General features: G+C 35.4%; 1 protein-coding gene across 1 annotated transcript in view; it reads right to left on the bottom strand.

Moving 5' to 3' along the window:
* Positions 1 to 15,782, bottom strand: part of GPR89A (G protein-coupled receptor 89A) — a 42,193-nt gene that overhangs the window by 3,586 nt on the left and 22,825 nt on the right. Inside the window, exons 8-11 of the mRNA XM_058538975.1 lie at positions 10,244 to 10,353; positions 8,201 to 8,289; positions 6,946 to 7,038; positions 271 to 366 (exon numbers count right to left, since the gene is read on the bottom strand). Coding sequence (XP_058394958.1) covers positions 271 to 366; positions 6,946 to 7,038; positions 8,201 to 8,289; positions 10,244 to 10,353 — 388 coding nt within the window. The remainder of the gene's footprint in view (positions 1 to 270; positions 367 to 6,945; positions 7,039 to 8,200; positions 8,290 to 10,243; positions 10,354 to 15,782) is intronic.

Raw genomic sequence — 15,782 nt, 5'->3', positions numbered from 1 at the left:
GGCTACAGAGAAGCAGAGGAGGAACTGTAGAAATAATCAGCATCTTTGACAATAATAAGTACCAGTCATGACTTACAGTTTTATGCCCTTTACAAATTTGCGATATGAATATGACAAAATATACAGAGGATAGTGGGAAGAACAAAAGCAGAATCAAGTACCTATGGTAAGGAATTAGAATCTTAACTACTGTAATTTATAGAAGATAAAATAGAAGAAACATAACAACAAAAGAAACATAACAAACCAGGATCTTCACACAACTCTTACATCAAATTGGATCCCCAGATAATTCACAGTGATCTCAATGCCTCTCGTGACTGGATCAGTTTTCCCAACTCGGTCAAAAACGATATTGATGGTTGCCTGCAAAGACACAGACCTTCACATTAGAGCACAACAGTAGTTATTTACTATTTCAAAAAGTGGTTCAAAATAATGAATTAATCACTACAACATATCTTATAGGTGGATGTTCCTAAAAATGCAATTCTACTCTCAATCCAAATCATATATAAGAAATCTATTTTGGCCATTCACATATAGGCAAACAAAAGTCCCTACCTACCCAATCTTTCTTTTCTATAAAGAGTCAAGGGGAATAAGGCTATGGCATATACGTCTTAATTTATCAGGAGCCAGAAAGGTAACATTGTGATAGACGAAGTCAGAGTAACAGAATCAAAGAATTCCAAGGTCATTCCCTGTGGTTATTTCTGAATGTTCTAAGAGCAATCATTAAAATAAGAAAAAGAGTTATAGCTAACAAGCCAGTTATAGTTAGTTATGTTAGTTAGCTAACAAGTTATAGCCAGCTTGTTAGTTATGGCCAACAAAAGAGATCAAATGGAATTAAGAAAAATATCCAATTAATCCAAAAGGCAGCAGAAAAAAAGGAAAAAGGAAGACAGAACAAATCGGACATATAAAAAGAAAATAGCAACATGGTTGTTTTAAACCCAACCATATCAATAATCACATTAAATGTAAACGGTCTAAACCAGGGATTGGCAAACTCTGCCATTGTAGTGTGATGGTAGCCACAGACAATATGTAGATGAATGGGCTTGACTGTGTTCCAAAACTTTATTTACAAAAGCAAGTGGTGGCTGGATTTGGCCTGTAGGCTGCAGATGGCTGGCTCCTGGTCTAATCACGCCAATTAAATGGCAGAGACCGTAAGACTGGATAAAAAAGCAAGACCCGACTATATGTTGCTTACAAGAAACCCACTTTAAACATAAAGATACAAATAGGTTAAAAGTAAAAGAATGGAAAAAGATATATGAGGCTAATACTAATCAAAAGAAAGCTGGAATGTCTATATTATCATCAGATAAAGTAGATTTCATAGAAAAAAATATTGCCAGGGATTAAAAGAGTTATTTTATAATGATAAAAGGATCATTTCAACAAGGGGTACATAATGACCCTAAATGTGTATGTACCTAATAGCAGAGCTTTAAAATACATGAAGTAAAAACTGATAGAACTAAAAAAAGGCAATAAATAAATCCACAGCAACAGTTGGAAATTTCAATACCCTTCTCTAATAATTGATAAGCAGTCAGAAAATCAGTAAAGATATAGAAAACCTTAACAATACCATCAACAAACTTGACCTAATTGACATTTATAGAACAATCCTGCCAAGAAGAGCAGAATACACATTCTACTCAACTGCACATGGAACATTAATCATGGTTGACCATATTCTGGGTCAGAAAACAGGTCTCAATAAATTAAAAAATACTCAAATCATACAAAGTATGTTTTTACATCACATGGAATTAGAAATCAATTATAGAATGATATTTGAAAGATCCCCAAATATTTTATAACATACTTCTAAAAAACTCATGAGTCAAAGAAGAAATCAAAAGGGAAATTAGAAAGCATTTTGAACTGAATGAAAATAAAAATACCACATATCAAGAAGGTTGCATTTCGTGAGATGGAACTAAAACAGTGCTTAGCAAGAAATTTATAGCATTAAAACATCTATATTAAAAAAAGTTTTGAATCAATGATCTTAGCTTCCACTTTAAGAAATCAGAAAAAGAAGATCCAAAATAAGCAGAAGAAGAGAAATAATAAAGATCAGAGGAGAAATCAATGAGATAGAAAGCAGGAAAACAACAGAGAAAATCAATTAACTCAAAAGCTGGTTCTTTGAAAATTTCAATAAAATTGATAAACCTCTATTTTAAGCTGATCAGAAAAAAAAGAGAAGACAAAAATGACCAATATTGAGAATGAGAGAGATACCACTTCACATTCACCAGGACAAGTATAATCAAAAAGACAGATAAGAAGTGTTGGTGAGGATGTGGAGAAACTGGAATCATCACACACTGCTGGTGGGAATGTAAACTGGTTGCAGCTGCTTTGGAAAACATCCTGGCAGTTTGGCAGTTCATCAAAAGGTTATATAGATAGGTAACATTTGACCCAGCAATTCTACTCCTATAGGTATATACCTAAGAAAAATAAAAACATACATCCACATAAAAACTTATACATGAATGTTCACGTCCACATAAAAACTTATACATGAATGTTCACAACAGCATTATTTACAATGGCCAAAAAGTGGAAACAACCTAAATGACCACCAATTGATGAAGGGATAAATAAAATCTAGTATATCCATATAATGGAATAAATATCATTCAGCCATAAAAAGGAATGAAGTATTGATAGATGCTACAACATATAGAAACCTTGAAAACATTGTGCTAAGTGGCCAATCACAAAAGACCACTTATTGTACGATTCCATTTATATGAAATGTCCAGAATATGGAAATCTATAGAGACAGAAAGTAGGTTAGTGGTTGCCTAAGACTGGGGAGGGGGGATTGGGGGAAATAAGGAATGACTGCTAATGGATATGGGATTTCTTTTTGGAGTAAAAATTGATTGTGGTGATGGGTGCACAACTCTGTGAATATATTAAAAACCACTGAACTCTACACTAAATGAGTGAATTTTATTGTATGTGAATTCTATCTCAATGAAGCTGTTATATAAAAAGAGAACTGAGAGGGGTGACATCACTACAGATTTTATGGATATTAAAAGGATAATAAGGGGATATTATGAGCAATCTTATGTCATTGAATTTGACAACTTCGATAAAAATGGACAAATTCCTTGAAAGACATAAACTGCAAGAGCTCACTCAACAAGAAATAGATAATCTGAATAAACCTTATATCTATTAAAGAAATTAAATTTGTAGTTAAAAAATCTTCCTGCAAAAAAGACTCTAGACCCAGATGGCTTCACTGGTAAATTCTACCAAACCTTTAAGAAAGAAATAATAACAATTCCACACAAACTCTTCCACTAATTGGAAGAGGAAAGAATACTTCTCAGCTTATTCTCTAAGTTTAGCATTACTCTGACAACAAAACCAAACAAAAACATTACAAGAAAAGAAAACTACCCTCCAATATTCCTCATAAACATAGACGCAAAACTTCTTAACAAAATCTTGGAAAAGGAAATCCATCAAAATATAAAAAGGATAATATGCGATGGCCAAGTAGGGTTTACTGCAGGAATGCAAGGTTAGTTTAATATCTAAAATTTATCAATGTAATTCACTACACTAGCAGACTAAAAAAGAAAAAACCATATGATCATCTCAATAGATGCAGAAAAAGCATTTGACAAAATCAAACATGCTTTCATGATTAAAAACACTCAACAAACTATGAATAGAAGGAACTTCCTCAACCTGATAATGAGCATCTAGGAAAAGCCAACAGCTAACATCATATTTAATGGTGCAAGACTGGATGCTTTCCCCCTAATATCAGGAACAAGATCAAGATGACTGCTCTTACCATTTCTATTTAACTTTGTATCGGAGGCATTTGTCAGTGCAGTAAGATTGGAGGAGGAGGAGGAGAAGAAGAAAAGAAAGATGGGAAGGGAAGGGGAGGGGAGGGAAAGGGAAAGGGAAAGGGAAGGGAAGGGAAGGAAAGGAAAGGAAAAGAAAGGAAGGGGAGAGAAGAAATAAAAGGCATCCAGATTGGAAAGGAAGAAGTAAAACTATCCTTATTTGCAGAGATCTGATTGTCTATGTAGAAAACCCTATGAAATCTATAAAAAGCTTCTAGAACTAATAAGAGAGTTTAGCAAGGTTGCAGAATATAAAATCAATATACAAGAATAAATTATACATCTCTATACCAGCAACACTCAGAAACTGAAATTATAAAAACAATCCCATTTATAAAAGCATCAAAAAATATTAAATACTTAAGAGCAAAATCTGACGAAAGATGTGCAAGATCTGTACACTAAAAACTATAAAACACTGCTGAGAGAAACTAAAGAAGATCTAAATAAATGAAGAGCTATACTGTGTTCATGGATTGGAAAACTCAATATTGTTAAGATGTCACTTATCTTCAAATTGATCTGAGGATCCAGTGACATTCTAATACAAATTCCAGCAGGTGTTTTTGTAGGCATTAATAAGCTGAAACTAAAATTCACGTGGAAATGCAAATAACATAGAATAGCCAAAACAAGTTTGAAAAAGGAAGGATAAAGTTGGAGAACTTACACTATCTGATTTCAAGACTTATTATAAAGCTACAATGATCAAGACAGTGTGGCACTGGCATAAATAAAGGCAAATATAATAATCAATAGAGAAGGATAGACAGCACAGAAATAGACACACACATATCTGGTCAATTAGTTATTGACAAAATTGCAAAGTCAATTCAACGGAGAAAGGATAATCTTTTCAACAAATGGTGCTAGAACATCTATATGCAAAAAAAATGAACTTGGATCCATACTCCAACATTAGAAAATTACATTAGAAAATTAACTCAAGATGGATCATAGTCCTAAATGTAAAACCTAAAACTATAAAATTTCTAGAAGAAAGCATGTGAAAAAAATTTTTGTGACCTTGGGTTAGGCAAAGATTTCTTAGATACCACACCAAATGCTTAATCCATAAAAGAAAAAAAAAGATAAATTAGACTTCATCAAAGAACTTTGAAAGAACATCTCTCTTTGCAAGATATTGCTAAGAGAATGAAAAGCCAAGCCACTGACTGGGAGAAAATATTTGAAAATCACATATTTGATAAAGGATTTCCAGAATATATTAAAAAACACTCAAAATCTAATAAAAACAACCTAATTAAAAAATTAGTAAAAAATTTGAATAGATATATCACCAAAGAAGATAAACAGGTGGCAAATAAGCACATGAAAAGTTGTCCAACATCATTAGGCATTAGGGAAATGCAAATTAAATTCAATACCATCTCATAACCTATTAGAATGCCTAAGGTTAAAAAGACTAGCCATTGAAGTGTTAGCAAGGATGTGGAGTAACAAACTCTTATACCCTGCAGGTGGGAATGTAAAGTGGGACAACCTCTTTGGAAAAGTTTGGCCGTTTCTTCAAAAGTTAAACATATAACTGCCATATGACCCAGCTATTCCACACCTGTTTTCTCCCAGGAGAAAAGAGAGCATATGTCCATATACAAACTTGTATGCAAATGTCCACAGCAGCTTTATTTGTAATACACCCAAACTGGAAACAAACAAATATCTAGCAGTAGGTGAAGAGATAAACAAATTGTGGTACATCCATATAATGGAATACTACTCAGCAATAAAAAGGAATAAACTATTGATACACACAATAACATGGATGAAACTTAAAATAATTATGCTGAGTATAAGAAACCTGACAGAAAAAGGGAACACAGTAAAATTCCATTTATATAAAATTCTAGAAAATATAAACTAATGTATAATGACGGCAGAGTGGATGCTGCCTGGGGACTAGGGATGTGGGAGAAAGGCATTACAAAGGGGTACGAGGAAACTTTTGGAAGTGATGGATGGATATGTTCTCTATCTTGATTGTGGTGATGGTTGTAACACAGGTGTATACATATGTCAAAACTTACCAAACTATACACTTTAAATATGTGCGGTTTACTGAATGTTAATTATACCTCAATAAAGAGATATAATTTAAAAAATTTTTTAATTTGTTTAAATTTTAAATTTAAATTTTAACAACAAATTTTAAATCTGTTTAAAAATGATATGCTCCCCTAAAAGCTGCATCTTAGGAAAAACCTTTTAGTAGCTTAGCTAATTGAACACGCTATCTTTATTCATCCTCTCCCACTGAATGAATCCAGATTTAAACATGTCATCTGAATGGATACTGACATCAATTTATTATAACATTAGATCTGTTAACTCAGAACCCTCCATTCATCTACACTGATCAAAATTAACTAACAAGCTGACAAAGCTCCTCTTTGTGCAAACACAGTCCCAGTAGGCAAGTCACCAAAGCAGAAAGTCAAATCAGCCTTTTCTATAATCACACTGAAATCCATTAATACCTACAGATGAGTCACAAGATGAATAATGTACATAAAATGCACATAAAGAATAGGACATTGAGGGAGAGCAACAAAAAGATAAAGCTATAAGCACAGAAGATGAATTTATCTATAGAAATACATTTTAGAACTTACTTTGGACTTAATTTTTTAAGCATATGCAGACTATTAAAAAGGGCAGGTTGCTTCTGTTCTGAGCTGAAGGTAGGTGTTGAAGTTACATACAGTCATACACTCATGAGTAATATGGAAGGCAGAGTATAAAATAAGAAACTTTTATATTCACTTCATATATTTCATAATCTAAGACCTTATTAATGATTTCTGACAGAAGAAAAATGCAACCTCCCTTTCCTAGGAGACCTCAAAAGGAGAGGGGAAAAAGAGTGAGGCTCAGAGATGTGTAAGATCACATTCTCTATTGACTCAATTGGATTTGGAATTTAGTTCAATGCCTCAATCAAACCCACTCTTCTCTCTCTGCCATTAACAGGTAAAACCACCTAAACTCTGACAGTTAAAAATAATACACTTACCATGAAAATTTTCCAAACACAGTAAATAGAGAAAAAGTAACCCAGAAAATTAAAGTATTTCCCCTTGAAAGTTTTGGAGTATTCTATTCTCTCCTGAGGGAAAACAAACACAAAACATGTTTAGTCTCAGCAAAATGTAAATTTACATTCAAAAAAAATATTCCTGCCTCTAAGAATCACCGTTCAGGCTCAGTCAAAAAACCACACATGGTAATAATAATATTAAAATAATAGTAATAGTGGGCAACACTTATTGAATGCTTACTTTAAGCCAGAAGCTGGAATAAACACCTTACACAAATTATCTACTTTAATCTTCCTAACAATTCTTATGAGATATGTTCTATTATCTTAATTTTACAGATGAGAAAATTGAGGTTAAATAACTTGCCCAAGGTCACCCAGCTCATGAGTAGGGGAGGTTAGGCTCAAGTCTATCTGTCTCCAAAGCCTGTGTTAACCTCTATCCTACCTGGCTACCCCTGTGAAGTTATCCTCAAAAAGGATTAAAACAGTTTGCAATCTTAACTAATAAATTTTGCATATTTAAATTATATTGAATTTTAGGTGTAAATAGGAAAGTTACTTCTGGTAACCCTAGGTAACTTCTTCATCTGGATCTTTTTTTTGTGTGTGAGGAAGATCAGCCCTGAGCTAACATCTGATGCCAATCCTCCTCTTTTTTTTTTCGCTGAGGAAGATTGGCCCTGAGCCAACATCCATGCCCATCTTCCTCTACTTTATATGGGACACTGTTACAGCATGGCTTGACAGGCGGTGCGTTGGTGCACGTCTGGGATCCGAACCTGGGAACCCTGTGCCGCCGAACGGAGTGCACACACCTAACCCCTTGCGTCACTGGGCTGGCCCCGCGGATCTTTTAAAATAGGGCTAGACCATGGCAGATAGGTATTTATTGCTCTTGCAATATTACTAACTTGTAAGGGAATAAAAAGAGGAGTTACCACCTTGATCCTGGATCAGTAGGAAGCGGTGTACGCCATCTTCCCAGATGTTAAAAAGCCTCTTCTGACTATCCCACCAATTTCTATTATCTAGAGTCTTCCATTAAGCATTTTGCTAGTGATAGGAGCAATGTCATGAAGAGTGCAGACTCCTAATGCTTCATGGCTGATATTGAAGCTACAAGGAGTCTCTTGCACTGCTTGGCCAGAGGACACTAAAAAGCTATTTAGTTCTGTTCTCTCTTCAGTCATATTGGTAAAAACCACACTTCAGTTTCCTTGCTCTGTACCTTGGTAGCATATAGATCAGCTGTTTCCAGAAAAAGCTGCCTGCTTAGTTCTTCCAAAGCATCCACTTCCTGTTGAATAAGAGTAAGATCTGGCACAAAATGGGCATCAAGGTTTAAATCACATAGAAGTTTCAAGAAATAGCTATGCAGAAAGCATATGCTTTTGGTTTCTCCTATAGTGGATCCTAGGAACTGCCTATATTTTCAATTTCCTCTTTCCTAGCCAGCAGTACTACTTCAGAGCAATTTTCCCAACCTCTGACACAGGAGTGTGAAAGCTTCTCCACCAAAAGCTTCACCACCAAACACCTGCCACACAGTTTCTCCCTAGCTCAAGTGGCTCAAACAGATGGTTTTGTTTATTTTTTGCTTTATTTATCTAGTTAGATTAGGCCAAATGTAATCTTTGAGATCTCAAATGGTTACATAGTAAGAAAAACTCCTATAACATAGCATAGCTTTCTTCTACATTATCTGAATAAAGGCAGTGTTAGGAAAGGGAACTAATATTTACTGAGTTCTAATACAGGCTGAGATTTATAGACATTACCTTCTTCAGTTCTTTACAGACATTATCTTCTATTATTCTCACAACAATTCCACAAGATAGGTATTATTACCATTTTGCAGATAAGGAAAGTAAAGCTCAGAGAGTTAAATAACTTGCTCCAAGTCACACAGCTAATAGGCGTGGATGCAAAGTCAGATCTGCCTTACTCCAAGGCCTGCTCTTTCCATTACGCTATGCAGCTTCTCGAAAACTCAGTGAGGTCGTGTTATTATTCTCTCCATTTAGGAAACAGGGGCTCAGAGAGGTTAAATAATCCTGATACTTCTGTTGATTTGACTTAGTGTCACTAAGATAGCTTAAACCTAAACTTTGGCTTTTATGGATTTTTAAGTAATAAAAACAGTCAAGATAGCCCCTTCTAAAACAGAAGCATTGACTTTAATCCAAATCCTCCCTCCTCTCTGTGATTTTTTTCCGCTGTTACCCAAATAAGCCCTTCAGTTCCTTCCTCAGTACTGGCTGCTACTGGCATGGTCTGGGCCACCAAACAGCAGGGTTTAACTTGTTACATGTCTGCCTCTCCCATGATTAGATGGTAAATTCCATGAGGAGAGAGGCTATACTCTTCATTGCTTTATCACTTAGCACTCTGCCTGGAAATAGAAGATGTGAAATAAATGTTTCTTGACTAAATGAATCTAAAGTAATCCTTTTTTTTCCCTCTCCCATGGTCATCCTACCTTTCTTTCCTCTCCCATGGTCTAATTCTTACCCACATTTGACACTAGACAGGTATGTCATAATTTATAGCAAGAATAGATTACATCCTTTTCCTCCAATTGAAGCAAAAGGGAATTTGTACCTCCTCAGGCCAGAGAAGGAAGCAGGAAAATGCTCTCTCACTCCTTGTCCCCCAAAGTTTTGACTTTATAGCCCTGGTAACCATAAAGAGATTTGGTTACTCAATTTGGGAATTAGTTGAACACTGCAACCAGCTGGGCCAGGAACAATCCATTAACCCAAATTCTTTGATTCTTTAAACCAAAGAGTCACTGGAGATACAGAGGTGCTTACAATTTGTTTAGGAATACCGATTTCTTTAGAAATGGGCCCTTTCCATCGCATATACAAACCATCCATTTTAGAGAGCCATTATGTTTTGTGATGGTTTTTCAGAGTTGGGAAATATAATAGTGTAGTGGAAAGAACTAAGTGGAGACCACAGTTCTGGTCCTATCTTTGCCACAAACCACTGTGTGACTTAACTTCTCTGGGTCTATTTTCTCATCTGTAAAATGGAAAGACTGACTTGTTAGGACCCCTTCAGCTCAAAGACAATGGTTTTATGATTTTATGACCTTCCATGGGTGTTGGAAAGATGAGTCTGCATACTATATTTCCTAAGCCTTGCCCTGGCCAGCTGCATTCTGATACAGTCAGGTACCTTAGAAGTGACTATCCCAATACTACTTTATTCTTCTGCCCTTAGTCCAGAGTTGAGAAAAAGAATCAAGCAGAGGAATAAAGGATACTTTCACTTCCTGGTGCTGAAGTGGTAACACTCTTTATCATTCCCCAGAATCCTGATGGTCTGTTATGCACCTCTCCCTTCTGGAACATAGTTCTTCGTGTCATTGCCATCCTGAAATAAAAGAAAATATAAAACCTCAGCAAGGAAACATGGATCCTTATAGTTCATCTTCATCCACTTTCCAGTCTCATAACTGCCCCTTTCATTTGCTGAGCTGTTCAGGGAAGGATGTAAATTCTGGAGTCCTACTTTTCCACTACTTACAACTGAGGGGAAAGTACACACTCCCAGAAGCAATGCAATGTGGCTTAGGTGAAGGAGCACAGGATTTGGAGTAGGCAATAAATCTGAGGATACGCTCTGCCACTCAGAAGCTGTGAGACCTTAGAGTTTTCATTTCCTCATCTCTGGTTGGTTGTGAAGATCAATGAAATAATACATAAGAACTCAAGCTGTGAACTACAAAGTGCTATATAAATATTAATAATCATTACCATTATCATTTAAGGACAAAATAAAATAATAGCTAATACACCTAGCTAAAGGAATAGGCACAGAGTAGGAACTCAATACATGTTTCTCTCCTTCCTTTTCAAAAGCAGACAAAAGAAAAGAAAAGCAAAACAGCAAAATCACATAAACCTGGCTCTTCTAAAATATCATTCTCCTTCTAACTCCAATTCCCTACCCCCCACTACTGAATAAATCAACAGGAAACTTACTATTCCTTCCTATTGTCTTCTCAGTCTACGGAGGACCCACCACTTCAGTGGCAGCTGCTGGCATGTTCCAGCCCACCACAGAGGTATTAAGAACAGGGTCCTTGTGAGGAAAAATAAGATCATTTGTACATAAATGGTTACTTGAAAAGAATAATGGGCCAAAGCCTACAGGCTTAAAATAAACCAGGATGAGTCTAATAAAAACAAAGTAATAGGACTAAAGAAAAATTTAACTCAAGGTGGATATTTTTGGGTGACAAGGATAGAAGTGGTAAGGAGGAAGAAGCAGCATTAGCATTTACGGTTGGGACTAATGTAAATGGTACCAATAGTACCAAACACCAGATGGTATTTCTGTGGGCTAAATTCTTTAAGCCATTGGCTAAAATGATATTATCAATTAAGAATATTAGGTGTGCTGGCCATGTTGACTTAACTGTTTCCTCCTCAAAATGACCTTTGCCTGGATACTGAATGAACGGAATATAGCTCCAAGTTTTAGTTCTTTCTGTCTCTTCCCTTAACTATACACATTCACTGTAACTCAGCATTTTTGGAAGATGTAATCCACAACCAAGAAGAGGCTCAGACCTTGGGACACTTTGATTTGGCAAGACTTACAACCCTTAGCTTTCCTATTTTCATAGTTGGGAAAGCTGGAACAAGTACATGAAGAAAGAAGAGGTTCTATCCCACTCATTTAAAAGTTCACTTCAGCTTACCATGCTGCGTTAAAGGAGAGGCAGTAGGGGGAGAGCACAGAAGCCCATTTCTATTGTTCTTAGTTCCAAAGTCTACAATACAACAAACACAATGACTGGCTGTGGAGTGGAATTGGTTGAATACGTAAAGGTGACTGACACTGTATTGTGGCCCCATAACAGGCAGAGGTATAGTCACTAGAATTGAAAGCTGGCCGCACACAGACAAGCATGGCCTTGTTTTAAACATCACTTTCACTTTCAATTTTATCAATTAACTCTAAACCAATTTTGCTCTTATCAAATAAGTTGCAGAAGAAAAATAAATATTCATATATTTTAAAGAGAAAAGGTAACAATATTAAACTTCCTGAGATGTGGTGGAAAGGAATAAAGAAAATACGAGTTACTGGAGAAGTAGATGACTTTTATCTTGAACTTTTCTTCACTATCATCACCACATGATCATCATCACTATTGCCTCTTTATAATAAGGGTGGTCCAGAACAAGAAATTAGCTATTCATTATTAGCTGAATGCCATTTAAAAATCCACAATCTGGAAAAACATATGCACTTGGCTGAAGTTTGGTGGTAGTTTGCAAGCAAGGGGCTGAAAAATGTCTACTATGGTTTAAATAAGCCATTCTACTCTTTTCTAGTCTCCATTGTTTCTGGTGGGAAGTCAGCAATTTCTTTTTTTTTCAAATTAAACATTTTATTCTGAGATAACTGTAGATTCACATGTGATTGTAAAAAAATACAGAGAGATTCCATATACCCTTTACCCAGCTTTCCCCAATGGAAACATCTTGCAAACTTATAGTACAATATCACAACCAGGGTATTGTCACTGATACAGTCAAGATACAGAACATTTCCATCACAACAAGGATCACTCATGTTGCCCTTATACAGCCCACTTCCCTCCTCCCACCTCCAACCCCTCTTTAACCCCTGGCAACCATGAATATGTTTTCCATTTCTATTTTGTCATTTCAAAAATGTTATATAAATAGAATCATACAGTATGTAACCTTTGCAGATTGGCTTTTTGCACTCAGCATAATTTTCTGGAGATTCATCCAGGTTGCTGCATCTATCACTAGTTCATTCCTTTCTTTTACTCAGTAGTATTCTGTAGTATGGATGTACCATACTTAGTTTAACCATTTATCCATTGAAGATACCTGGGTTGTTTCCATTTTGGCTACTATGAATAAAACTGCTATAAACATTAATGTACAAGTTTTTGTGTGAACATAAGTCTTCATTTCTCTGGGATAAATGCCCAGGAGTGCAATTGATGTGTTGTGTGGTAGTTGCATGTTTAGTTTTTCAGAAACTGCTAAACTGTGTTCTTGAGTTTCTATGCTATTCTACATGCTAACCAGCAACGTATGAGTAATCCAGTTTCTCTACATCCTTACCAGCATCTGGTGTTGTCACTAATTTTTATTTTAGCCATTCTAACAGGTGTATAGTGATATGGCGTGTTTTTAATTGCATTTCTCTAATGGCTAATGATGTTAAACATCTTTTCATGTGCTTAATTACCATCTGTATATCCTCTACAACGATTTATCTGTGCATGTCTTTTGCCCATTTTCTAACTGGACTGTTTGGTTTTTTTTTCCCCTCTAAGTTTTGAAAGTCTTTTTATCTATTTTAGATACTAGTTCTTTCTCAGATATGTGGTTTGCAAATATTTTCTCCCAGTCTGTAACTTGTCTTTTCATCTTCTTTGCAGGGTCTTTTATAGAGCAAAAATTTTTAGTTTTGATGAAGTCCAACTTACCAATTTTTCCTTTTACGGATTGTACTTCTGGTGTCAAGTCTAAGCACTCTTTGCCTAGCCCTAGGTCCCAAAGATTTTCTCCAATTTTTTTTCCCTAAGTTTTACACTTTACATTTCGAGTTAATTTTTGTACAAGGTGTGAGACTTAGATTGAGATTCATTTTTTTTAATCTATGGATGTCCAACTGCTCCAGCATCATTTGTTGAAAAAGCTATCCTTCCTCCACTGAATTGCTTTTGCATATTTGTAAAAAATTAGTTGGGCATATTTGTGTTGGTCTATTTCTCAGTTCTCTATTCTGTTCCATTAATCTATGTGTCTATACCTCTGCCAATACCACATGGTCTTATTATAGTTGTATAATCAATTTTGAAATCAGACTGATTCTTTCCATTTTATTCTTTTTCAAAATTGTTTTAGCTATGTGAGTACTTCTGCCTTTCCATATAAATTTTAGAATAATTTTGTGTATATCTACAAAAAACTTTGCTGGGATTTTGAAATGAATTACATTAAACCTGTATATGAATGTGGGGAGAATTAACATCTTTACTATGTTGAGTCTTCCAATCTATAAACACGGTATGTCTATTTAGATTTTTGATTTCTTTCATCAGCATTTTATAGTTTTCAGCACATAAGTCCTGTACATTTTGTTAGACTCACACCTAACTAGTTCATGTTTTTGAGTGATTGTAATTGATACTGTATTTTTGATTAGTGGTAATAGAAATATAATTAATTTTTGTATGTTTATTTTACATTCTGCAACCTTGCTAAACTACCGTTACATTTTTCACTGTTCCCCTGTATGTATCATTTTTTTCTTGCTGCTTTCAAGATTTTCTCTTTCTCTTTGTCTTTTAGAAGTTTGACTATATGAACCTAAATGTAGTTTTGTGTTTATCCTACTTGGGATTTTTTAAGCCTCTTGGATCTGTAAATTAATGTAAATTTGAGAAGTTTTTGGCCATTATTTCTTCAAATACTTTTTTTGCCCCTTTCTCTCTCTTCTAGGGCTCCAACTACAAGTATTTTAGACTGCTTGATATTGTTTCAAACCAAGATTTTGTTCATTTCTCTTCGAATCTTTTATCTCTCTATTCTTCAGACTGAATAATTTCTATTGATCTATCTTCAAGTTCACTGATTCTTTCTTCTGCCATCTCAATTTTGCTAAGCCCACCTAGTAAAATTTTCATTTCAGTTATTACAGTTTTCAGCTTTCGAATTTCCTTTTGTTTCCTTTTTTAAATATAGTTTCCATTTCTCTTTTGGGATTCCTTATCTGTTCACTAATATTATGCTTTCTTTCATTTCTCTGAACATATGGCTAATAGCTGCTTTCAAGTCTGTTTGCTAAATGTATTATGTGTGCCCACTTGAAGTTAGGTGTCTATTGACTGCTTTGTATCTTGAATATGGGTCACATGGTCCTGTTTCTTTGTATGTCTAGTAAGCTTTGGTTGAAAACTTAGCATTGTAGATATGTTGTAGTGACTTTGGAATCTGTTTTACTTTTCTGAGGATTGTTGTTTTTTTTTGTTTCAGTAAGCAGTTAACTTACCAGAACTCAAACTGTGAAACCGTCATACCTACTGTGTACAGCAACTAATGTCTCTACTCAGTTTTTCAGCTTCCAGCTGCCCTTTTTTTAGTCTAACGCTCTGGTGGTCTCCCCAGAGCAGGTTAGTGTGCAATAAAGAATCTGGACAGATTTTATAGTCCAATTTTAGGGCTTACCCTCTCTGTGGTCCCTTTGTTTCTGGGGATCTCTCCTAAATTTCTAATTGTTTTGCCAGTCCTGCCACTCTGCTTTGCCAGAGTTCTAGCTTCTGACACCTCAAGCCAGTAAGAATTTCACTTTCTGTCATCCAAGCTATGTGCCTAACTTACAAACAGTTCAGGCAGTGCACTCAATCAAAGGCACGACAAACTTGCAAATCTCATTAAGAGGCAATTCTGTCTTTCAAGGGTAGATCCCCTTCTGGTTTCTGCCTACTTTTTCTCAGGCGCTCTAGTATTTCCTCTGTACATGCATAGTTTAGCAATGAGGCAGGGATTTGGACAGAGTTCATACTTAGATTCTAGTTCTCAGTCCTTCTGTATCTCTCTTGCTTCCAAAATTTTCCCTTTAAATTTCCAGTTACTCTGCTGATTTGAACTCTATCCATCTGTACACTTGAGTGGGTGCTAGGAGGGTGGGCAGTGGTTGAAGAGCACCCTCAGGCAAGAAAGCCACAAACATGCAGTTACCTGATATTCTTCTCAAATTTCTACCTGTCTCTGTTCATTTTCCAGTGCCTTTGAATATTTATT

This window comes from Diceros bicornis, chromosome 4, assembly GCF_020826845.1.
Source record: "Diceros bicornis minor isolate mBicDic1 chromosome 4, mDicBic1.mat.cur, whole genome shotgun sequence".
Lineage (NCBI taxonomy): Eukaryota > Metazoa > Chordata > Mammalia > Perissodactyla > Rhinocerotidae > Diceros > Diceros bicornis.
The sequence above is the reverse complement of the archived record's forward strand: the minus strand, read 5'-3'. Positions and strand labels throughout refer to the sequence as shown.